Genomic DNA, 25,366 nt, shown 5'->3' on the forward strand with positions numbered 1-25,366 from the left:
CTGCACTTTGCCTCTTTTGATCATAGTATGTTTTTCCTCTTGCTGTAGTCTTTTTGATAGTTTTGGATGCAATGTCATACGCTTCCTTCATTTGTTGCTGCCATTTTTGAGCATATTTCTCATGGGAGTTACATCCTTCTGCCTCAATTATCCCAAATATTACATCAATTGGCAAACGTGGCTTTCTACCAAAAAGCAAATAGAAAGGAAAGTAACCCGTTGCTTCACTAGTAGCAATTGTAGGCGTATACAACTTTGCTCACATCGTCACTCCAATTTCCCTTTTTCTCCTCATCCAAGGTCCGCAGCATAGATAACAATGTACGATTAAATCTTACAGCTGGGTTCCCTTGTGGGTGGTAGGGAGTTGTTTTAGAGTTTGCAATGCCCGTGTATTTTTGCAGTTGTCCGAATAAACGGTTCTCAAACTCTCTGCCTTGATGATGGTGTATTTTAGCAGGGAAACCATATTTCAGGGCAAAATCGTTAAAAATCGTATCTGCTGCCGTTTTGCCTGATTTGTTACGGGTTGGGTACGCTTGGGCAAACTTGGTAAAGTTGTCAATAATTACGAAAATATATACATACCCTCTCCTGTTTTTTTCAATGTGAAGAGAGTCAATACAGATGATCTCAAATGGTGCTGTAGCAGGCATATAACACATGGGAGCTTGGGTATGGACTGCAGGTTTCTTTTTATAGTTACATTTACACACTTTTGCAATAAAAAACTCAATGTCCTGCTGCATCCCAGGCAAATAAAACCTCTGTCTAGACAGGTGCAAGACCCGTTCCACCCCCAGGTTACCCATTTCACAATGAAGATATTTGTACACCAACTCTTTGTTCAGGAAGCACAATTTGACTACATGTTGCCATTTTGCGTTTTAACAAACCCTCTTGAGAAACATACAGTCCTTTCCACTAATGTAACAATTGTTTACCTTTTATCTTGTCTGGTTTCTCTCCAGACTTTTTCAGCTGGATTACATAGGAAATGGCGGTGTCTTGCAGCTGCGCCTTCAGTAGCTCTTGCTGTGTTATCTTTATATTTGACTGGGTATCGGCAGCTACTTCTTGTACATGTGGGCTGCAGGTCATAGCTGAGATCCAGTCCACATTATGCTCTTTCTGATTTTCAACTGCATTGAATATTGCACCTAGCACCTCGGGGCCACACTGCTCTGTGCATTCACACATTAATGCATCCATACTCACATGTGCCCGGGACAGGAAGTCCGCATCCGTGTTCACTTTCCCCGGACGGTACTTTAATGTTAAGTTAAAGTCAGCCAGCTCAGACACCCAGCAATGTCCTGTTGCGTTTAGTTTGGCTATGCTCAGGACATAAGTAACAGGGTTATTATTGCTGTATAAAGTTACAGAGGGAGCATAAAACAAATAGTCTCTAAACCTGTCTGCAACCGCCCACTTGAGTGCTAAAAACTCCAGTTTTCCCAAACGTAGTCAGTAGTTTTTTTTCTGCTGGCGTCAACGTCCGTGAGCCATAGCTTATGCCTCTCAGTTTGCCTTCATGTCTCTGATAAAGGACTGCTCAATTATGTATTATGTGTAAACAAACAAAAATACTTTCAAAAGGGGTATTTCCAGGTGCTACATTCCCAAGCTGAACTACCTTATCCAATCTCTTCCTCTGGAGGTCCCACTGTCATATTTAAAATGGTTTGACAGGATAACAAAGACATTTATATGGAATGGTAAAAACCCCGGCTATATTTTAATAAATTACAAAGACCGATTGATAGAGGAGGTTTGAGTCTACCAAAGATGTTGTATTACTACTATGCTTTTAACTTAAGGCATCTGGCCCACTGGTCACTTCCTCTTGAGAGAGCCCCACCCTGGTATTGTATTGAGCAATCTGTTCTTGCCCCCATTATCGCACAGAATTTGTAGGAATATTAAAACTGTCACATGACAACAGGAAATAATACAATATTTTTAATCTAATATGTTAAGTCCAATTCTAGTTTAGTCTCTATAAAGAAGATATCTGCATATAAAATGTCAGACCACATTATGACGGAGCTGGCTTCACATCTGGTTTTAGCTCCACAGGTGCCAGGTAGACTTTCATCTTCTGCCAGTGACAGCAGCGCATCATACAGGGGGTCTGAGCGCATCAACCCGACTTGCCCATAATATACTACCAAGTTAAGAGTGTGGGCACTGCAAGGCCATGAAATGCCCTTGGATTCATTCTCGCACTCTTTTTTGCACACCACTGTTTATCTTTAAAATTTGACCCACTCTGTGTTTGCCTTTCATATTCACCCATTGTCGTTACCTTGACAACTCGTGTCCATAATGTCAATATCCAGCTCGCTTAATTTTTTAATAAGAAGCTCAGTCATCCCGACACCTGTACAGCCAGCTATTTCTGTGAATTCCAAGAAATGCTCTCTGATCTCCACACTTGGCTGTGTTGTAATGGAACATAAATCACTGTCATCTGTTCGGTTCTACTCACATCCGTAGTACCATCCAAAATTTTGGAGGAGTATTTAACTGACTGATTGTGAGAATTTTCTGCTGAATCTGTGATGCTAGCATAGCTATGATTTAATTTTGAATGTCTTTGCCTAAATAGTGAACATGTTTCTTTTAAAGTGATTCTCCTAATTTTCAGCCATAACGCTGTCAAAAAAGGCTGATCATCTCCATTAGTTTGATCTATCTGTGCTACCTCGGAATGCTAGGTTTTGCATAGCTATGACTCTGATAAGATTGATAGACTGCTGCAACACATCTTACCAGTGCTTTGTCTCAGTAGTCAGTTTTCATTGATTTTGTGCATTCATCGTGTTTTGCGAGGCCAATCTTTTATCCAAATCTTTCCATTTGTGAAAACTTCCATATGACCAGACAATGTTTCATGGGGCCTGAGGATGCTTGACATGTTTTTCCAGTCAATAACACTGCTTTTTGCCAAAGCTGACTTTCTCTCACTTTCACAAAAAAGCCACAGAAGCCAAACGTTACATCTTTGCTTACGGAATAAACAAGCCAGGGCCTTTCTAGTCTATCTCCATTTGTTTATTCAATTGCGATCAATTCCTTTGACCTGATATGGTCCGCTCTCTGTCAACATGTCTATTAGTTCTTGCTTGATTGTTGTTGGCCATTTGCTGGGATTTTTCATATCCTCCTCACCTTGTCGGTAGTAGTAGCAATACTGTATGTTCAGTGGCCTCAATGTCACTCCCGGTAGCGCTTGTGGCTCCGATGGTCTCTGGTGGTAGGGGAGGTGCATCGTCATCGCTAGCCAGGCAGCTAGCATTGGCGGTAGAGCTGCTTACGACCATTTTCGGGGCCAGCAGAATCCTCCTATTTAATCCCACCGGGTCCGGGATCAATATATTTAAAAAGAATTATTCTTTTGTTTTTGGAGCGCTTGCTCCAATGCTATTTTTTTTTTTTTTTACTCACAACCAGACAGTTTGGGTCACTTAGACATGGTTGTACAGTGTAGCCTACTGTACAGTCAGTGTTCCGACCTCTGACCTTGTGAGAATGTGGGGTGGGGGATGTGGGAGCCCACATTTAAGCCCACATTTTCCCCCTTTCCAAAGTGCCAGGCCATTGTCTAGTCTGCCTGTATATGCACGGGCGGGCGCTGGGTTTAACCCACAATATCCTTGAGCTTTGGGAAATGGTCAGGCCTGTAAAAACTAAAGATTACATAAACAATGAGCTATTGTTTTTTTTAAGGAATTTACCATCCCTGTCTCAGCAATTAGAGTGAACTGCTTAACATGATGCAAGGTTATGTTTAGGGGGCTGGATTTTGAGTTATGTGTGTTATTTAAAGTGGCAATGTGATTTTAAGAGAACCCAGAAGTCCAGTTTCATTTGGGCTCTATATATGGACATACTTTTAACAATAATTTTAATTTCAGGGTTGCTGGAAAGACATGTGGCTGTTGGTTTGAAGTCTTGTCTGGGGTTTCAGGGTCAGTAATCAGGGAAGTGGTAATGCACATCTCTAGCATTCTGGCTGAGATACTATTAATAAATCACATTAAAATACTAAATGACGGCTGTAGAATCCAGACATCTTTTAAATCTGGCCTGGCGGGGACTATGTGAGTATTCCAAGATTATTTTCTTGGTCTCTGGGACAATGAAACTCCTATGGAAGACAGTTGCAGAGAGACAAAGAAAATCTAAAACCAGGGTGGCACATTGCCCTGATGTCTACAGGGACCATGCTGCAATAGAGGGCAACCCGGCAGTCCACTAACTTGTTGCTCTCTCTAATATAACCAATACAAGTTGCCCTGTTTAGGCTAAAAACATGCATGCAGGCTGAAATTCAACTGTGCGGTTTTGTTGGGATTAAGCTATAAGCAACAGCAGCACATAGGCTGCTAGCCTAATGTGCAATGGTAAACACTGCAGCGTTAATGTGTCCACCTCAGCTCATTGGACCCATCCTAAGTATTAGGAGCAGTGGACAGCATGCAGGGAGCAACAGTTGCGTAACTGGTTGACCGGGATTGATCCACCAACCTTGTGGTTGTGGGGCAACCATTTTACCTCCGGGCCACAAGTCTGCAGAAGCATATTTTAGTTAGTATTTGTGCATTGGTACTTCAAATGAAGTTTTCATGACTGATAGCAAATTGTCAATTAGCAAAACAACATGTTTTGTGGCATTGCTAATTTTTGTCTAGCACTAGCAACCCGTAGGACAACGTATGTAGGACACTGGCTAAATCCTGCCACCCTGTTTTACAGTTTTTTAAGTGCATTTTAAATGAACTACTTATTCATTTTACTTGAGTAATTTTTCAGATAGGTAATTTCACTTGTACTTGAGTAATATTTCATCAAAGTATTGGTAGTTTTACTTGAGTACAATATTTTAGTACTTTTTCCACCTCTGGTATTGCGGTTGGATATTCCGAATAAGGCCATTTTCCAAATATAGCATTTTCCGATTAAGACGTGGGATATTCCGGTATTATTCAGGTATTCTTTTGACATGTATACAGTGCATTCGGAATATGCGGGGTTTTTACCACAGGCTTATGGTTAGCTCTGTGCGCAGGGTGGCCGCGGGTCCTTAAAAAGTCTTAAATCACTTTTCCTAAAAATAAGGCCTTAAAAAGTATTAAATTGTTTTAAATTCAGATTGGATGGGTCTTAAATATTTTTGTGTCATGTCACCGCGAAAATGCAGGCAATCTGTTCTGCCAGGTCTAATATTTTTTCCGGTAAGCTATGCGCTGAGTTGTCTATGGTTAGGTCAGAGCGTAGCCTACTGCGCAGCTTTTGATGACGTAAAGCATCGGTAATACAGGTAATACAGCAATGGTTGATAACCACTCAACTTAGAAACATGGGGAAATGCAAGTTCAATTACACATGGCTTGAAAAGAACGGGTATTCTTGGTTAAAGGACATTTCCGAAAGACAGTAGCTCCCAAGACGGCGGCCACCTGTATACAAGAACGTGACTGTCTTTATAATCTATCTTTTTAAGATAGATTAGATAGATTAAACTGTCTGTACACGTACAATGTTCTCAATGCTTTGGTTAACATTTAGGGACCCTCATTATGCTATCGTTGAAGTATGGGGATATTTTGAGCCTTTTTAGTGGTGTTAGTAGCTGCCTAACAGAGTTTGCCCCGGCGGTGAATGAGTAAACGTCAACATCTACAGATGAAATCTTGCTAATTTTAGCTGCATTACTATGCCGGAAGAAAAAATCTTGTATTCTTTTCTGTGACATATTCTTCTCTACAACTAACGTTCCAGTCAACTAGCCTCAGCCTGCTCGCTTCTCAGCGAGTCACGTCACTTGACTCACTTTCACTTTGACCTCTATAGCAGCTATAACAGTTCATTTTTAGTAGGCTATATTCAAACTCATCCATAACCCTTTTTTGCTATTTGCCTTATTATTTGATATACACAAATATAAATAATGTCAGACAAAAAATAAAAAATATAAAATCCAGCTCCTGCCAGCAGGGGGTGCTGCAGCATCCTCAGCACCCCCCTTCCCGCGCCCTTGCCTGTGCCCTGAATACTAGTGTTGTAAGCTAATCAGCGGTCCGCGCTAGCTTGTTTCAAGCTACAAACACATTCGATTATCATGAAAACATGTCCCAGAGAGCGATCAAGTGGGTACACATCTGTTATTAACCCCTAGGTTCGTTTTGCGCCGGAATTGTCCTTTAAGGTCGGAGCCTGGAAATGCTTATGAAGCAAACTGCGTTATGTGTCAGAAGAATTTCAAACTTGGGACAATGGGGATCAGAGCGGTGGAATTGCACGTGCAGTGGAAAAAAGAGCTTACGTAAAGGTACGCCAGCAGCTAGTTTCTGCTCAACCATTTCCACCGCTAGCAACGATGTCAACGCTACAACGCTGGATGTTACGATAGGAAATCCACAGCCATCTGACCTCCGAGCAATTTGTGGCTCTACGCCAACACTCCGAGCAGAGCTGATTTGGGTGCTGACGACTGTGACAAGCCACCATTTATACAGGTCTAATGACGGGATTGAAGAAGTGTTCAAAGCAATGTTTCCGGATTCGGGGCTTGTACAGTCATTTACCTGTGGAAAAGACAAGACCAGATAAGTGGCTAAATTTGGATTTTACCAATAAAAAAGGAAGTCTCTGCTGAGTTCATTGATACCTCACATAAGACTCTACCTTAAACGGGTCAGCATTTATGAAAGGGGACGTGGCTAAGCACAGAGGGGTGGGCCAAACCATCACCAATGAATAAGGAACTCTCTGCTGAGTTCAATGATACCTCACACAAAGGTCTACATAAAAAAACGGGTCATTAGTTCTAAAAGTGGGCGTGGTAAAGATTAGGGGACGGGTCAAACCATCACCAATTAAAAAGGAACTCTCTGCTGATACCTCACACAAGGGTCTACCTTAAACGGTTCAAATGTTATGAAAGGGGGCGTGGTTTAAGCATAGGGGGCGGGCCAAATCATCACCAATGAAGAAGGAACTCTCTGCTGAGTTCAATGACACCTCACACAAGACTCTACCTTAAACGGTTCAAATGTTATGAAAGGGGGCGTGGCCCGATCAAGTGGGCGTGGTTAATGTATAGGGGGCGGCTCAGTATCACGTGTCGACCACACATTATAAATTTCATGTAAATCGGATGTTTGTCATATAAGGCACATTTCCTGTTGCCAGTGGGGGGCGCTATGACCAAAAGTAAATATTGGCCTGTAGATGTCCTCACACCTGGATCCTTGTCAATCGTGAGAAATTTCGGGCAGATACGACAACGTACACTCAAGTTACAACATTTTCTTTGTTCAACATTCAAAATGGTCGCCACGCCCACACTGTTTGATGAAAAGTTTTTCTTTTAATAACTTTTCATCTTTCAGGTGTTGAGATGGTACAGACCAAATTTGAAGTCCGCCAGATGAAATCTCTAGGAGGAGTTCGTTAAAGTATAGCACCTTGACTTTTAGGCCTACTTCCTGTTGCTACTAGTGGTGGGAATCACCAGAGGCACCACAATACGATATTATCACGATACTTGGGTCACGATACGATATTATTGCGATTTTAAACATATTGCGATATTCTGCAATATATTGCAATTTATTACCTTTTTTCCAACTTCATTATTATGTCCCCAAAGGAAAACTTTGTCAACATCTGTTTGTTCATCTCACATGAATTTTATTGCTGTAAAATGTGACTGTCAAGCTGACTAACTAACTAACACTTTCATGAATATGTTATAAATGTTGTATACACCTGGCAAACTGAACTGTTTGCATTTAATTAAAGGTGGACTAGACTGTAATACAAACAGGTATGCACTGCTGTGCTACTACAGGTATTTTTTACAATGCAACTTGTACAAAAAAAAAGTTGTGCAGGCCCTTAAGCCCCTAGGGAATTAGAAAGGCAATAACTGTTAAATTTAAATAAAACATGTAGCCTTACATTAAAATTAAATGTTAAAATTAAATAAAATGCAACATGTACTCTTTAAGTAAACAAAATGTGCTACTGTTTGCTGCCAACCTTGGTACTAAAAAAAGTTCAAAAACATTTGGACAGTGAAAGAATGTCAGCATTCTTGCTCAGAAAGAGGAGCTGATCAACATGCTCTGAACTCAGAGTGCTCCTTTGTGCTGTGACAATGTCTCCAGCCGTCGAGAAGACTCTTTCGGCTGAGACGCTAGTACCTGGGATACAAAGGTATCTTTTTGCCAGCTTGGCCAGGAAAGGATAGATTCGCTCATGTGATTTCCACCAGCTTAGTGGATCTTCTGTGAGTGACAGTGGTGTGACCTCCTGGTATCTTTTCACTTCCTCCTCAGCTATGGGAGTTAATGATTTATACACACACACACACACACACACACACACACACACACACACACACACACACACACACACACACACACACACACACACACACAGAAGGAGAGAATAAATATGTACTGTATCTTTAATTAAGTATGCAGAAAATGTTGTTTCTCTTTGGTAATTTATAGTTAATTTGTCTATTTTTTATTTTTTAATCTTTACTAATATGACTACAATATTAGTGTTAGAGAGTGACATGTGGGTTAAAAAGTATTCTGCTTCTATTATTTAAATGTTGAGGGTTACGGCCTCGGCAACCACTCTGGCAAAGGTTTCCTGTCTCTCCTCTGGGTACAGGAATGGCTGGGTTTTAAACTGGGGGTCCAGGGATGATGCTGTGTAGAGGGTGTTCTTCTCTGCTGCACTGGCATATCTCTTTTTAAGATCTTGACTGATGCTTTGTTTGACGTCTCTGATCAGCGCTGTGTCACCAATGTTGTCCTGTGTGTCATGCAACAACTGTGCGAGCAGCGGTGCTACGAGTGAGAGAGTAGGATTCTTTTCCTCAGACATCACAGTGGTCGCCACTTACATAAACTTCAATGCCCGCACAATTTCTTCAGCGTTCCCAATATCAGACTCTTTCAATGTGAAGACATCTGTGCTACGCTTTCTTACTTCAGGAGACAACAGCCCTGCACAAACGGCAGGCTGCTGGTTTGCCACCGTGCTTCTGTTGAAAAAGCCGGTTATTTGCAGTACTCTCCCCATGAGCCTGGCCACTACTGGCAGTTTTAACGCGCGCTGCGACGCCAGATTCAGCGTGTGGGCGAAACACTTGACGTGGAGGTGTTCCGCTAACTGAACGGCAACGGCCATATTAGAAGCGTTGTCGGTGACAACCACCAGGTTTATGTCTGCAATCCCCCATTCCTGGGCTGCATTTTGCAGAAGGTGAGCAATGTTCGCCCCGGTGTGACTTTCGTATACTGCTCTAGTTTGGAAAACGTGAGACAGCAGTTGCCAGTCTTCTGTGAGATAATGAGCTGTAATAGTCACATAGGAATCCACTGCCCGTGACGTCCATGCATCACAAGTCAATGCAACACGTTCTGCTGTTTTCAAACTTTCCTGAACTTCTCTGTAAAGCTTGGGTACGGCTGTATCCGTGAAAAAACGGCGCGACAGAGTCACGTACCTTGGTTCCACTGTTTTTAGCAAATGACAAAATCCCTCATTTTCCACAACGTTGTATGGACGCAGGTCTTTGCACATGAATAGGCGATGGCTTGAGTTATTTTCTTCGCTCTCTCTGAATTGGGAGGCACTACTTACATGTGCGCCCTCATTTAGAAGTCTCCCAGCTAATCCTGCCTGACCGAAGTTGGAGAAACAGCCTTTCTTTTACTGTCTATGGAGCTAGCTAGCTGACATGATCTACATCTGAGCTACTGTGCATGTGCGAGTGCAATCAAAGATAGTACAGAAGAAGAAGAAGAAAAGAGGTCTCACTCTGTAGCTAAAACAGAGACCAGGTGAAAAGAGGATCTGCAGCAGTGAGAGAGAGCTGTGCAGTACAACAAAAATATGGTGTTTTTTGAAAATTAAACCATGTAAACCTATTCTGGTACAACCTTAAAATACAATTATGAACCTGAAAATGAGCATAATATGGGCACTTTAAAATACGTAAATTTTCACCAGACTTAATGCGACCGCCAATTTTGGTGAGTTTTTGAATATGTTAAGCCCCTCAAAAAGGCAATTCATTTGCCGGGAAAATAATAATTCCTTCAGTTCCAATAGGGCCTTCGCCGCTGTCGGTGCTCGGGCCCTAAATATAAATGCTTAAACTGAAATCTTTGAAATATTTTATTGACTGAGAGAAACTCAAAATGTGAAATGGAAAAGCTTAAATGGAAATACTTAAATTAAAATCTCAAATAGAAAAGAAGAACATTTTATTTTAGCCTTTTCACTTTATAATTTTCAATTTTCAATTTGACATTTTATCTTTTGAATTTTACATTTTACATTGACATTGACAAGACAAGATTCAACTTTTCTGTTTCGATTTAACGTTCGGCTTTTGCATTTGAAAGTGACAGATATCAATGTAAATGATGAGGCGTGGCCCAAGGCTGGTGGGATGGTCTGAAACGACTTCCAGCTGACAGTTGGGGTCTCTGAGCATTACTGGCCGGCCGCCGAGAAGGCGATCCCGGCCGCCGCCAGCTGGCTGTCAGACGTCAGACTGGAGGTTTTCAAGTCCGACAACATATTGGAGCAAATGTGCAATTGACCATAACATTTTTGACACACAGTTGATTTCTCGCATAAAAAAGTCTCAGAATTGAATTTAGTGGGGAAATAGCAGACAATAATTGTAAAACGTTTCCAGTTGTTGGCTGCTGCAAAACTCCCGATCTAGATTCTAGAATCGATTGCTTTTTTACAATTTTCGTCTGCAATTTCATCACTAAATTCACTTCTGAGAACGTTTTAGGTGAGAAATGAACTGTTTAGATTTCGAATATAGGCAGTCTTGCAAAAAAAGTTTTCGGAGTTGAGAAGCTCCATAAACTGACGCCACAGCCAGCTAGTGCCTGCCGGCGGGGCTGCTAGCTCATCGCTCGGACAGTCATGCTCGGAGACCCTGCTGTAAGCTGGAGGTCTCTCAGACCGGTCTCGTAAATAAGAGGCTTTTATTTCACTGTTGACGGATCATTTGTTTAAATATCACAACACATGTCCATTAGAGTCTGGATCGGGCCAAATTTTTCTGTCCGAGTCCAGTGCGCGTCCAACAGAGCCGTGACCGAACCCGGCCCGTGCCCAACAGACATTAAGAAATTTGTGTCCAAGCCCGACCCGAACCCGACACAGTTAAAATCAAATTTTTTTCTCATACTTATGACACAGAGATGTACGTTTGTTTGTGTGGAAAGCCCGCTTTTATTAAGCAACTGTAGGAAGGCATTCGGAACAGATGAGCACATCAGTGTACACGGGGCAACAAGCTCACGTTAATAAGCTGTTTAATTTAAAATGTTCAATGTGCTAACCTTTCCTGATTGCTTTGTTTCCGACCGTGGTCAGAAAACCAGGGGAGAGTTGTTACCTCCAGGGCCGAAGTTATAAAATGAATAACGTTGAGGTTAAAAGCCGGTTTCTGGTGAGCAAATGAATGAACTTGGCTTTCAGTCTGGGGTTTATCTCGGACACTGCACACACTGTGTACAAAACATAAACTTATTCCACCAACTCTGCTCGATCCATAGACAGTATATAAGAATGGACCAACAGATCCCATTGCTCTGGACAGAAGGCCATTAGAAGCATTTTTCCGGTGATGGCTGAGCGTTACTGCGCAGCCTCCAACTGAGAGAGACGACGTAAATGTGCCGTGAGCAACGTGTCTGAAAGTTGTAAATCTTCTGGTAGCTGTGCCAAGAGAAATCTCAATCATTCCGAATATTGCAGAGACGGAAAGCGTAGGTATATTGTAAAGAGATAACATAGGCACAGGCTAATTATTGCCAACTAAAATGCTAGTTAACATTAGTAATTACACTTAAACAGCTAATGTGAGACGAAACTGCCTGCACGCTTCTCCTGTACTATACGGTAATTCCTCTACTATGTGACAGTAAGTCGCGTGGTTATGACACAATCGTTAGCCTAATTTTACAAAAACGTCTACTACGGAGCCATAACGTGAGGTACAAGGTAATGGAGCCTTTTATACATTGTCGTGTTTCTTGAGAAATAAACAATGGACAAAAAAAGTCTTTAAACTCTTCAGATGTAAAGTTATTCGCTGTCAAAGTGGCGCCAAAATGAATGGCAGTCAATGGAATGCTAACGGGAGGTGATGGCTTAGGTTCGCGGTCCGAGGAGAAGCTTACCCCCTTGGCTCGGTCGCATCTACACGTCTGCTTCCTGCTCTTCTGCACACTTTACACACGCACTGAGCTCTCTTAAAGGAGCCGCAGCACCATTTTACAACAAATGCCATATCGCACTGATGTGACCGAGCCCGACCCAAACCCGACCCTCATTTCTAAATATCTGTCCGAACCGGTATCCATGCCTTAATGTCCATCATAAGATTAACTGGAACCTGTGGTTAAGGCTTGACAAGCTGGCCGGCCGTCACACACACACACACACACACACACACACACACACACACACACACACACTCACAGCGCAGCAGGCAGAGGCGGGGGGGAGAGATACCCGTTTCTCTTCGGGAGACTTGTTTAAATTATGACATAGGCTATTAGCATTAGATTTAGTGTATAGTTAATACTTTTTTGGGTGTTTAGAAGTGGACTGTTCCTATAACTACGTTCCTGTAACTACTTGGTTGGAAAGAGACTATGGACAAGTTTATTTCCTGAAATATGGCTAATTTTCCGTTTGAACACATTGTCATCAATATTAACAAGGTTTAAAATGACCCATTTTTCAAATGTGGATATCGTTTCAAAATCGGAAATCAAATGAACGAAAAAGTACACGGGCCCCATTACAGTAACTACATGAAAACATCACTGTTGTTGCATGAAATGTCGTTTGAGTTTAACCTTCATCATCAGTTTCTATCATCTAATTATGACATATCTGTCACTTTCAAATGCAAAAGCCAAACTTTAAATCGAAACGGAAAAGTTTAATCTTAAAATGTCAAATGTAAAATGTAAAATTAAAAAGATAAAATTGAAAATTGAAAATTATAAAGTGAAAAGGCTAAAATAAAATAATTTCTTTTTTTCTATTTGAGATTTTAATTTAAGTATTTCCATTTAAGCTTTTCCATTTCACATTTTGAGTTTCATATTTGATTTTTCTCTCAATCAATAAAAGATTTCAAGATTTCAGTTTAAGCATTTATATTTAAGCCTTGACTTTTTACATTGCATTTTACATTTTCAAATTATCATTTTACATTTCAACTTTGCTTTGTCAGTTTCTTTTTTCTTTTTTAAATTTAATTATGGCATGATTTTTCCTAGTAGCATAGTAAAATAATACTATTTTTAATTTGATCTCGCTTCGTTTTCTCTTTGGACTTTCAATTTGGATTATGAATAAATATTTCCTCTATACATTTGTAATTATGTTCTACGAGACACTGAAACAGACAAGCAAAAGCAAACAACTGGACTTGCATGTGCGTTATTGGTTAAATGACCATGTCCAGTCAAGATTCTATGGAGCACAGTTCATGGGCCGTGCAACTGCCCAGGACCTACTTCAGCATTTCAAAGTAAGTCTGTAAATATAAATATATTTATTAACTAACCTCTTGTATATGTCATTCAGTTCATTTAGTTAAGCTTTACTGATTTGTCAAGTGAATAACAACTATGGATAGGGCACTACAAGTTAATTAGACAAATTAAAATGGAAATGGATGGACCAAATGGATGGACCAAATGTCAACTGGAAGTTTTTTTTTTTTTTTGAAAGGATGTTGAGGAAAAAACATGATTCATACAGTATAAAAATGATTGTTTTCCAAGTATATTCACAAAAGCTCAGGAGTAGACATATGAACTTAAACACAAAAATCGGTCACATAGAGACATGAGAACACACACACACTTATTCCCACACACCTCCGCAAAACACTCTTACACACTCTGTCTACGCTCTGTCCATGATGAGTCCTCCACAAACTGCAACCCATCCATCTTGGTTTCTCTCTCTCTCTCGCGCTCTCTCTCTCTCTCTCTCTCTCTCTCTCTCACTCTCTCGCTCTCTCTGTCACACACATACATACACATACAAATTAAATCATGTAAATGTATTTGCATTTTAAAAGCAGCTGGAATTGTCATTTATTTATTTGTTATTTTATTAATGTTTTGTTCAAAAGGAACAGTATTTTTTATATTTACTTTTTTTTAATAAGCATCCAGCATTTAGTTCATGGGACCTAAATGTTCTGAATATATTGTAATAATAAATATAATTTAGGACAGCAATGACATTTTTGTGTTATCCTTTTGCATTACACACATTTAGTCAATGTTCTTAAACTGAAATGTTTATTGTCATTTTACCATACTGTTCATTTTGAACAGACATCAATGTGTTTACTTGGAAAAAATTATGTATATTTCCACTGTTGTTTTGTATTTCCATCGTAAGTATGGTCTTAAATTTCATTTAGAAGTGGTATTAAAAGGTCTTAAATTTAATTGTTTATACCTGTAGACACCCTGTGTGCGTTACTATGGTTGCTGTACACAAATCAACCAGCCAACAGTTTGCAAGGCTGCAAACCTGATAAGTAGAAGAAAAACAGCTAATTTTAAACATTATCAAAGACTTGGATATCAGATTTTTGGATATGCGCACACATTGCTACGCCGACCTTTTCAAGAAGCTGGATGAAGGAATGAAAGAGTGACGCTGTGTTTGCATGGTCCAACAAGTCCACCACCACTGGTTAACTTTGAAAAAAACACATTTTGCACAGCTACATGTAAACAGTAATATTAGTGGAATACTCACTTTCATTAGCCATGTAAACAGCTGAGTCATCTTTTTCGGAATAAGGGCAAGAACCGTAATATTATGTGCATGTAAACGTAGTCAGTGTGCCCTATTGTGATCACTCATTGCACGTTTCTATGGACCAGCAACATTGCATCACGCATTTTGAGCTATCCACGTGTATGTCTACGCTGTATACAGTGGATGTAAACATACACACCACATGGCGTTGCCACGTGGCGTGTTATCGCGAAAACGTGCCATGCTATCGCAACAACGTCACACGCATGTAAAAATAAATTAAAAAAAAATTAAAAAAAGGTTGGGTTTAGGGAAAGAACATTGGGAAAGGCTTTAGTAACACTAAAAAACGACAAAAAAACTACAAAAAAAACACGACGGTCACCAACGTCACACGCTTAGGAAAACAATAAACGTTGGGTTTAGGAAAAGAACACTGGGGAAGGCTTTATTAAAAAAAAAAAAAAAAACGCCACACGCGGGGCGTGATCCCTGCTCTCCTGGGTGAAAGCAGCTTTGATGAAAACTGCCATATTTCAGCACTAAAAATAGTGCAAAGATACATCCACCAGACCCTATTTTTGAGCAACATTGTTCGGAAACATTTGGAAGACAATAACAAGTGTATCATTTATCTCTGTTGGATTGGACAGATTAAAAAGGGAAAACAAAAAGCCTCTGAAATTGTGGGACACAAAACAGCATTCTCTTTACTGATGAAACCCCCTTGTGTAGCACTTTCACAACCTTACCCTCTTCTTGTGATGCAGGTACTAAAGGGATGCAAACAGCTGGCTATTTCAGTGTGTTCTATGGGTCGGATCCCTGGAGGCTACGTTACCAACCACGTGTACAGTTGGGTGGATCCTCAGGGCCGGAGCGTCTCCCCGCCACCCGACAGCCAAGAGGCCAACCAGAAGCAAGGACGTGGCATGGAGGAGAGGACGGTAAGTAATTTGCGTGCATGGGGGTGTGTGTGTGTGTGTGTGTGTGTGTGTGTGTGTGTGTGTGTGTGCTTGTGGTACAAGTGAAAAATGGTCCAGCTGATAAGGCAGTTGTAGATGCATTGTGCAGTGCAGACTTTAAAAGGAAGTAAAGATACTGTTGCAGGATTTGGAAATGGCATCTATCATACTCAAAACAATTTCCTATCCAAGATGATAGTTTTTATGATGTTTGCGGGGGGGCGCTCATGCCTGACAGCAGTCAGTTCAGGACTGGAATAGTGTTCCCGCAGGTCATCGTGACCTTTGGTGTTTGGTGCATTTTGGAAGACAGACTCATCCTACAACAAAGTCAACAACCACAGGCCTGTCTGGCTGCTCCCCAAGATTAGATTTATTCACACTGAATCATCTGAAAAATGCACCTGTTCAGATCACATATCACCATTTGCCATCACACATTGATCTCTTTGTTAGAAAAATGCTTGCTAAAAATAAGCCACCTTACAACACAACAGAAAAATACCTGTATAGTCAATTTCCCATTCATGTTATAAATGTGACAGAACTTCAAGTCAGTGTTGTCTTTTCTATATTTAACTAAGACAACCATCTTTCTCTTACATTAACCAAGTGCTTTATGTGTCTAAACATATAGGCTAATACATAAGTAAATAAAAAATGTTAATTATGCTTTGGTCGCTATGAGTAGATATTGCATTGCAAAGAGCAGATATTGTAGGGAAAACAAATACATCAGACCATGTTTTGCAAATTTTTGTGCAAACATTTTGCAACTTGGCAAATATAGTAATTAAAAACTGTTCCTTATTATGTAGATGAAAAATGGAATTCAATCAGCATTACATTTCTCCCCAAATGTATTGGCTGTTGCAAATAAGTAGTATTATATATAAAGTAATATCTAGGAAACAGTTTTGCAGTCAGTCAACTCAGTTCTTCCAGACTTCAACAGGGAGAAAGGGCTGATTCTTCTAACCTTTTTCTTGCAGCGCCTGGTATAAATATCCTTTAGGGAGGGTAGAACATGCCTATTGTATGTTCAGCCGAACGAACCACTCTTTGCAGGGCCTTGCGTTCCTTTCCTGTTTCCATACCAGGCAGTGATGTTCCCCGTCAAGATGGTCTCAATGATGCAGGAGTAGAAATTCCTCAGTATTTGTGGGAATACCTGGAATTTCCTCAGGTGTCTCAATTGAAACAGTCTCTGCATTGACATTCTCAGACTCTCAGATAGTAATATGTTGTTGGATTTAGGCAACCAAAGCAAATTGTTGATACAATTATCCTGTCCTGTGCTTCCAAGTCAGTGTTGTCTTTTTTACATTTAACTAAGAAAACCATCTTTCCCTTATCTTAACCAAGTGCTTTGAGTGTATAAACAAATAGGCTAATAGATAAGTAGATAAAAAAATGTTAATCATGCTTTGGTTGCTATGAGGATATTGCATTGCAATGAGCAGATATTGTAGGGAAAACAAATAGATGTTACCGTGTTTTGCAAATCTGTTAATTAACAGTATTTGTGGGGAATACCTGGAATTTCCTCAGGTATCTGAGATGAAACAGTCTGCCTTACCTTTCTCACCACAAAGTCAGTATGCAGCGCCCAGGTCAGACCCTCTGTGATGTGGACACCAAGGTACTTGGCTGTCCACCAAGGACACGTTGATATTACCTGTTGAAATGCTTCTTCCCAAAGTCCACTATCACCTTCTTAGCCTCGCCGACATTAATGAGTAGGTTATTGTCCTGAGACCAGCAGTCAGGTCCTTTCCATTGTTGTGCATGTACAGGGAGTACATCATGGGGCTTAAAACACAGCCCTGGGGTGCTCCGGTGTTAAGGATGAGCGTGTAAGACGTGTGTCCGCCCATCCTCACCACCTGGCGTCTGCCTGTCAGGAAGTCAAGGACCCACGTTCACAGTGAGGTGGGTCACACTTACTTACGGTACATTAATATGACGTAATAAGACATACTTTGTATCAAATTAACCAAAAATAGAGTAGAAATAATGTGGTCTTATAAAGGTATACTCTAGTTAGATACCATACCCCTAAAGTATGCTGTAATTAGTACATTAAAAGGGAGCTATTATATAGCATTTTCAAGTTCATACTTGTATTGCAAACATGTTTACATGCTTTAACCCTTTATAGGGCACTTACTGAAATACCAGAAATAGCCTTGCAGTCTTGCCTGTAGATGATCCAGGCATTTGTGAGGCTGATATCAAGTGAATATGCAAACATCCTCATGTACCACCTCTTGGATTTCATGGGCTGCGGTAGAGGTGGACCAGCATGTCGCTCTTGTCAATGCCCCCCCATGTTGGCAATGTAGTTCTTGATGACAGGAGGGCAGCTCACTTGATCCTTTGTTTTGGTGTCACTGCAGTAACGGTACACTGACGACATGAGCTCCGCCCCTATATCTGTTGACAGAAGAGTGACGATCTTATTGTCCTTCCATTTGAGGGCCAAGATCCCATCGTCACTGGTGATGTAGTTGTACCCTCCAGGGTAGTCTTCCCTTGATATAGCACCATGTCATGGATGAAGCCATCCTCAGAAGCTCTGGCAGACAGCTTGAATCCCCGTTTGTCCATCTTGCTCTTGATGTACTGCCTCAGGTAGCCAGCTGTCTTGCCTTTGTGAGCTACCATTACCTCAACCACAAACTGCTTAGGGGTCTGTGGCTCACTCCTGAAGACAGTATCCAGGTACAGTGGCCGGATTTTGAATAATCTGTCGATGGTGCCAGGGATTTGACTGTTGTCATTGAAGTGGACAAGCCTTTTCATCAGCCTGAACCTCTTAGATGAAATGAGGTTTGCGACTTGATGGACCCTTGTCTCCATTGCCCAGTAGTCATCCACAGCCGGCAAATCAGCAATCCCCATGTACATCAGGATAGCCACAAATTTCATGAGCTCATCTTCGATGGTGGTTAACGTGGTGTTGACGTACTTTTGGGTCACATACAGGTTGGTGTGATACGTTATATGCTGGACCTGGGGACTGAAAAACCTGCTGAAGTACTGGAATGGCGTATCAATGAAGTCAGAGGGAGAGTCCTGGTACTCTCCCATTGTCTCCATTCCACCAGACAATCTTGGATGAGCAAGACAAAGAAAGGTCACTGTAGTCATGCCACTATGCACAGTGGTTAAGCTCTAAGAGACGGTGATGTTTTGTGGCAAAGCCTGAGTAAAACTAATTGTTGAAATAAATTGTTTTGTGTATCTTTTTTACATAACATTGGCCATTGCTAATGACATACACAGTAATTAATCTAGCATACTTTCATTAAATAAATCAATTCAAGCTAAAATGTAAGAGTCTAATAATAATTAGGCTATACTGAGCCTGATCTATTTTAAGAGATTTTCTTAAAATGAAGTTAATACCTTTTAGAAAAATGTCACCTGGGATAAAATTCCCCCTGCTGCTACCCTGATTTGCATTTGTATAGCTCACTGCATTTTCATTTACATGGTAAAGCCTCCCCTACAATTAGGGGGGGGGGGGTCATTGGGGGACAACTGCCAAACAAGGCCCACGTAAATTTTTCGGTGTTGCCTGCAAATTGCCGTGTACAGTCGTAAACCTGAACTTCCACGACAATCTACAGTGCCGCTTACTGACGAAAATCCCACTTTTCATGCAGTGTAGGTTGTCCAGGTCAGCCTTCTTCCAGGTGGTTAGCCTCTGCTGGCTTCCCCTTCTTGGTGTGCCTCATGGCTTGTGGTGCTGGCTGGTCACCGTCCTCGTCGAAGTACTCATCATCCTCTTCTTCAAGCACCTCCAAAGCAGGCTGCACAAACCTAGCAGAGAGGTCTATGTCACTTGGGCCTGGAGTGTCCAGGTTGTGGGTGAGTAGGATGAAGTCGGGGTCTGCCACGTCATTGTCTTCATCATGACTGATGGCAGGGTGTGCTAGAAATAATATACACCAATACACACACACACATATATATATATATATATATATATATATATATATATATATATATATATATATATATATATATACATATATATATATACATATATATATTATTAGGGCTGTCAATCGATTAAAAAATGTAATCTAATTAATTACATACTCTGATTAATTAATCGCATACATAATTAATGGTGCCTGAACCGATACTTTTTAAGAAAGTAAAAAAAAGAAAAGAAAAAAAGGGTACTAAACAACAGTTGGTGACATTAAAGAACGGCTTGTTTATTGCTAAGGCCATATGGTCAAAATTAAATGATTTAATAATAATGTACAACAATAACAATAACTTATTTCACTAATAAATTGCTGTTGAACGACAAAAACAACAACAACCAGATAGGAAAAGGACATTTACAATAACTTCAAATGCACCATGACGCTGTAGTTTACCAGTTTCATTGTCTGTGTTGTTTCTCCGACGGCAGCTGCAGATTGTTACATACCGGTGTTGAATCCTTTACAGTAAAACACAGTCAAACTTTACACTGTTTAGCATTAGCTGTCAGCATTTTAACCGTGTTTAATCCAGCTACTAGCTAGCGGTAGGCTAACGTTAGCTACTGTTGAGTATAGTGTTAACTAGCGTCACATGCAGCGGGGTTTGTGTTTCCTGTAACGTCTGTTTCAGAGCATCAGAGAGAAGCGCAGACATATCAGTGGCACCAGATTTTCGTCTGTATGCAAACGTCAATATGGAATGGATTAATCTGCGTTAATTTTTTTAACGCATTATTTTGACAGCCCTAATATATATATATATATATATATATATATATATATATATATATATATATATATATATATATATATTTATATTTATTATAGTATAGGCTAATAAAAAAAACTGTTAAAAAGGTCATAAAACCAGCATTCCATCCAACAGCATCCAATTTATATTGTATATATATAGCGTTATAAATACTGGTGGTACCTCTTAATTTAGCAGTAATAAGGCTTACAGTAAAAATAAATACCATTAAAGCTGCAAGCAGCGTTGGACGGGCCCTCGCACCTCCTTGCATGTCAGGGTTACTGGCAGACGCCGCTTCTTGCGACCGTACATTTGTGCGGCACTCAGACACTGCAAATCGTCACCAATGAAAAGGGAAGTCTCTGCCGAGTTCAATGATACCTCACATAAGACTCTACGTCATACAGTTCATTAGATGTGAAAGGGGGCATGGCTAAAGCATAGGGGGTGGGCCAAACCATGACCAATGAAAACGGAACTCTCTGCTCTGTTCAATGATACCTCACACAATAGTGTACAAGAAACGGGTCATTAGTTATTAAAGGGCTTAAGCATATGGGGTGGAGCAAATGTTACCAATTAGAAAGGAATCTTGGGCCACGTCCACACGTACCAAAACAATCTTTTTTTTAACCGTCTTCCCTGGATTCGTTTCAAGAATAGTTGCGTCCAAACGAATCCATTTGTAAATGACTCAACGCGCTCCTTCATATTCCAGGCCTATAGGCGGCGCGGTTTCTGTTACAGAAATTCACCAAAAAAGGGAGAAGAAGAGCACAGTCACTTCCTGTCATAACATGACTAGACTATAACGTTCTCTTAATACATCCATGTACTATAATAACTTTCACCACTACTCATTTTATAAAGGCTGCCACAAGAAAACGTGTCTTTGTTTACATTGTACAATGTGTTGTTGGATTGCTTTTATTTTGCAATTCTGTCTGCCATCGGACATGATTGCAGCACGCTAGCTGGCAGTGTTAACTTTAGCTCTGCTAACTAACATCGGCAGTCAAACATCAGTGATCCAATGTCTTTTTGATAATCTACACGTTTTTCTTGCAGTAACCTTTCTACAATAAGCCGTGGTAAAAATTACTATAATCCGTTCAAGGAGTTGATAAGCAGACAGATTAGCTAGCTAGTTGATAAATTGTCTACTTATAAACAGATAACCATAGCAGCTAACGTTAACGTTACGTAGCTGCTTTAGAGATGTTTAATGTTAGCTACATAACGTTAGCAATATATCTTGTGTAGAATCCAGGACCGGCAGAGAAGAAAGTATTTAAATGAAGTGAGCTGGTTTGACCATGGAGATGGGATATGCTCGCTTAGCTTCACTGCAGTCGTGTGTGTCAGTGGCCGCGGGTAAGAGGTCGAGGGGTGTGGCGATGACATCATCGATACGCAAGTATGCGGTTTCGCCGTCCAAACAAAGCCAAAAGGGAGCCATTTTCAAATTTTTTCACCTGGGACCAGGTTTCAAAAAAGTACGTTTTAAGGCAGTGCGTTTACAGGATTTGTTTGGACAAAGGGCCCAAACGATGCTAAACATGGAGACGTTTGCACCAAAAAGCGTCTCCGTGTGGATGGCCCCTTGGTGTAGTCATGGACTCAGACCTGAATTTCAAAAGCCACATTAAAACACCAGCCTATTATCACCATAACAATATATCAAGGGTTAAAGGACTTATGTCTCAGCAGTGTGTGGAAAAACTTGTGCATGCTTTTATCTTCAGTGGACTCGACTACTGTAACAGTGTCTTTACAGGTCTCCCTAAAAAACTCAGACAGCTGCAGCTGATTCAAAATGCTGCTGCTCGAGTCCTGTCCCTCATAAAATTGTTCAAAATACTTCTGTTGGTTTATTAAGCACTAAACTGTGGGGCCAAAATACATTTCTGATCTGCTGCTACCTTATGAACAACTCAAACCTCTTAGGTTGTCTGGGACACGTCTGCTTTCTGTCCCCAGAGTAAGAACTAAACAGGGGGAAGCAGCGTTCAGTTTTTATGCACCACATAGCTGGAACAAACTCCCAGAAAACTGCAGGTCCTCCGCAACTCAGTTCTTTTAAATCAAGGATGAAGCATTTCTTTTTGATGCCTTTCTTTAAATAATTGTTCATTTCTTAAACTGCATTGTGTCAGGCGGGGCAAACAGGGAAGTCAGGATGCAGGATTCAGACACGCAGTAACAGTCAAAGTATTTATTGTACACACGGTACAAAACAGGCAAAAAAACACTGGCGGGCAGAACAAAAAGGTAAATCTGTGGATGGTATTCAAAAAACGCTAACACAGACTCAGGTCAAAAACAGGCAGAGGATCAGAAACGCTAACTCACTGGGAAAAAGGCTGGAATGCTAAACTCAAAGGGATAAGACAAACTGGCAGAGAACAAAGAGTGAGGGAGTGAACACTGCATGAAGTGGGATTTTCGTCAGTAAGCGGCACTGTAGATTGTCTTGGAAGTTCAGGTTTACAACTGCACACAGCAATTTACAGGCAACAGGAAACTGCCGTGAATTGTTGGAAATTGACGTGGGCCTTGCTTGGAAGTTGTCCCCCCACGATCCCCCTCCCCCTAATTCTAGGGGAGGCTTCAACATAAATGAAAATGCTGTGAGCTACACAAATGCAAGTCACTGTAGTAGCACGGGCAGTTTTACCCCAGGTGACATTTTTCTAAAAGGTATTAACTTAATTTTAAGAAAATCTCTGGTATAAATAGATCAGGCTCAGTATAGCCTAATTATAGACTCTTACATGTTTTAGCTTGAATTGATTTATTTAATGAAAGTATGCTAGATTAATTACTGTGTATGTCATTAGCAATGGCCAATGTTATGTAAAAAAAGATACACAAAACAATTAGTTTTTATCAGGCTTTGCCACAAAAGGTAAAATGTGCATTCCATGCAAACAACATAGTCTCCTAGAGCTCAACCACTGTGCATAGTGGCATGACTACAGTAACCTTTTCTTTGGTCTTGCTTAAATGCACAGTAATTGAGCACTGTAGTGGTTAAGACCATATCAGTGACTATGTAACTATATGGAAACGGGCCAAATGATGCCTGTGCCTTGTACAGTGTTACAGAAGGCTAGCTGTCTCGCGCTGAAGCCCCCTGGGAATTCAGTTGTAGCAGGAAAAGGTAAACAGCAGTGTGCAGATCGGAGCGTAGTGTGTGAAGAGTGAAGAGCGGGGGTGTTGACAAGGGAACTGGGAAGAAGCTTGGAGTAACGTAGCTAACTATGGAGCTAGAGCTAGCCTTCAGTAATGCTATTACTGTACAAGCAACTGGCATCATTTGGCCCGTTTCCATGTAGCTACATAGTCACTGATATGGTCATAACCACTACAGTGCTCAATTACCTGTATTTTTGAGGGGGAAATAAATAAAAAAAATTCGCCGTGAAGGCATGACCTGTCCTCCGGAGGACATCCAGACCAGCGGGTGCTAGTTGGATTGTTGTCGGTCGCAGCAACCGAGGAAGGCAGGGAGGAAGCAGAAGCAAGGATGCCGCCGGGCCAGCTCCACCCATGGGAGCTGGGACGTCCAGGTCGATGGGTTGGCGGAGGCCAAACAGTGCAGGGTGGTTTCTAGTTTCTGGTTTGCTCTCTCCGCCTGACCATTAGCTTGGGGATGGAACCCAGAGGTCAAGCTGACAGTGGCTCCGATGGCACGACAGAATGACATCCAAACTGCCGAGGTGAATGGTGAACCTCTGTCGGAGACTATGTCCAAGGGCAGGCCGTGCACCGTGAACACCACAGAAACCAAGAGCTCAACCGTTTCTTTGGCTGTGGGCAGTTTAGGCAGAGGAAGGTAACGGGCAAACTTGCTGAAACGGTCCACCACAGTGAGCACAACTGTCATACCTTTAGATGGTGGCAGTCCGGAGACAAAATCCAGAGACAGGTGGGCCCATGGGCGACGCGGTATGGGTAGGGGCTGCAGGAAACCAGAAGGAGGTCAGTTGGAGCTTTTATTCTGAGCACATACGGGACAGGCTGAAACAAAGGTCTGAATATCGGTCCTCATGTCTGGCCACCAGAACCGCCTGCGCAGGAACGCCAGAGAGCGGGCCACTCCAGGATGGCACGAGAGTCTGGAGGAGTGGCCCCACTGTAATACAGATGGTCGGACAGAAAGAGGTAAAAAAAAAAAAAAAAAAGGCCCGGGGGGGCCATTACCTGGGTCAGGCTGGTGTTGCAATGCCGTCCTTAATCTCCCAGGTGGCTGCCCCGATGATACAGGTTCTGGGAACAATAGTGTCAGGCTCCACAGTGGTCTCTTCTCTCTCAAACAATCGAGATACTGCGTCTGGCTTCACATTCCTAGAGCCGGGCCTGTAAGTCAAAGCAAACTTGAAACGACCAAAGAACAGGGCCCACCTGGCTTGACGAGGGTTTAGGCGCTTCGCTGAACGGATGTATTCCAGGTTTTTATGATCGGTCCAAACTGCGAACGGCTGCTCTGCACCCTCCAGCCAGTGTCGCCACTCCTCGAGAGCCAGTTTGACCGCCAGCAGTTCGTGGTTCCCAACATCATAATTCCTCTCTGTGGGGGATAAACGACGGGACAGAAAGGCACAGGGGTGAAGTTTATTATCCTCAAGGGACTGCTGGGACAGGACGGCTCCGATACCCACGTCCAATGCGTCGACTTCGACCACAAACTGTCGGGATGAGTCTGGCTGAGTGAGAATAGGGGCTGAACCTTTTCTTCAGCTCCGAAAAGGCTCCTTCCGTCTCGG

The 25,366-nt window shown here is 41.5% G+C and overlaps 1 protein-coding gene across 1 annotated transcript in view; it reads left to right on the plus strand.

Moving 5' to 3' along the window:
* whrnb (whirlin b) overlaps positions 1-25,366 on the plus strand; it is a 163,324-nt gene that overhangs the window by 51,344 nt on the left and 86,614 nt on the right. Inside the window, exon 2 of the mRNA XM_078249619.1 lies at positions 15,642-15,831. Coding sequence (XP_078105745.1) covers positions 15,642-15,831 — 190 coding nt within the window. The remainder of the gene's footprint in view (positions 1-15,641; positions 15,832-25,366) is intronic.

The sequence above is a fragment of the Sander vitreus genome, chromosome 5, assembly GCF_031162955.1.
Source record: "Sander vitreus isolate 19-12246 chromosome 5, sanVit1, whole genome shotgun sequence".
Lineage (NCBI taxonomy): Eukaryota > Metazoa > Chordata > Actinopteri > Perciformes > Percidae > Sander > Sander vitreus.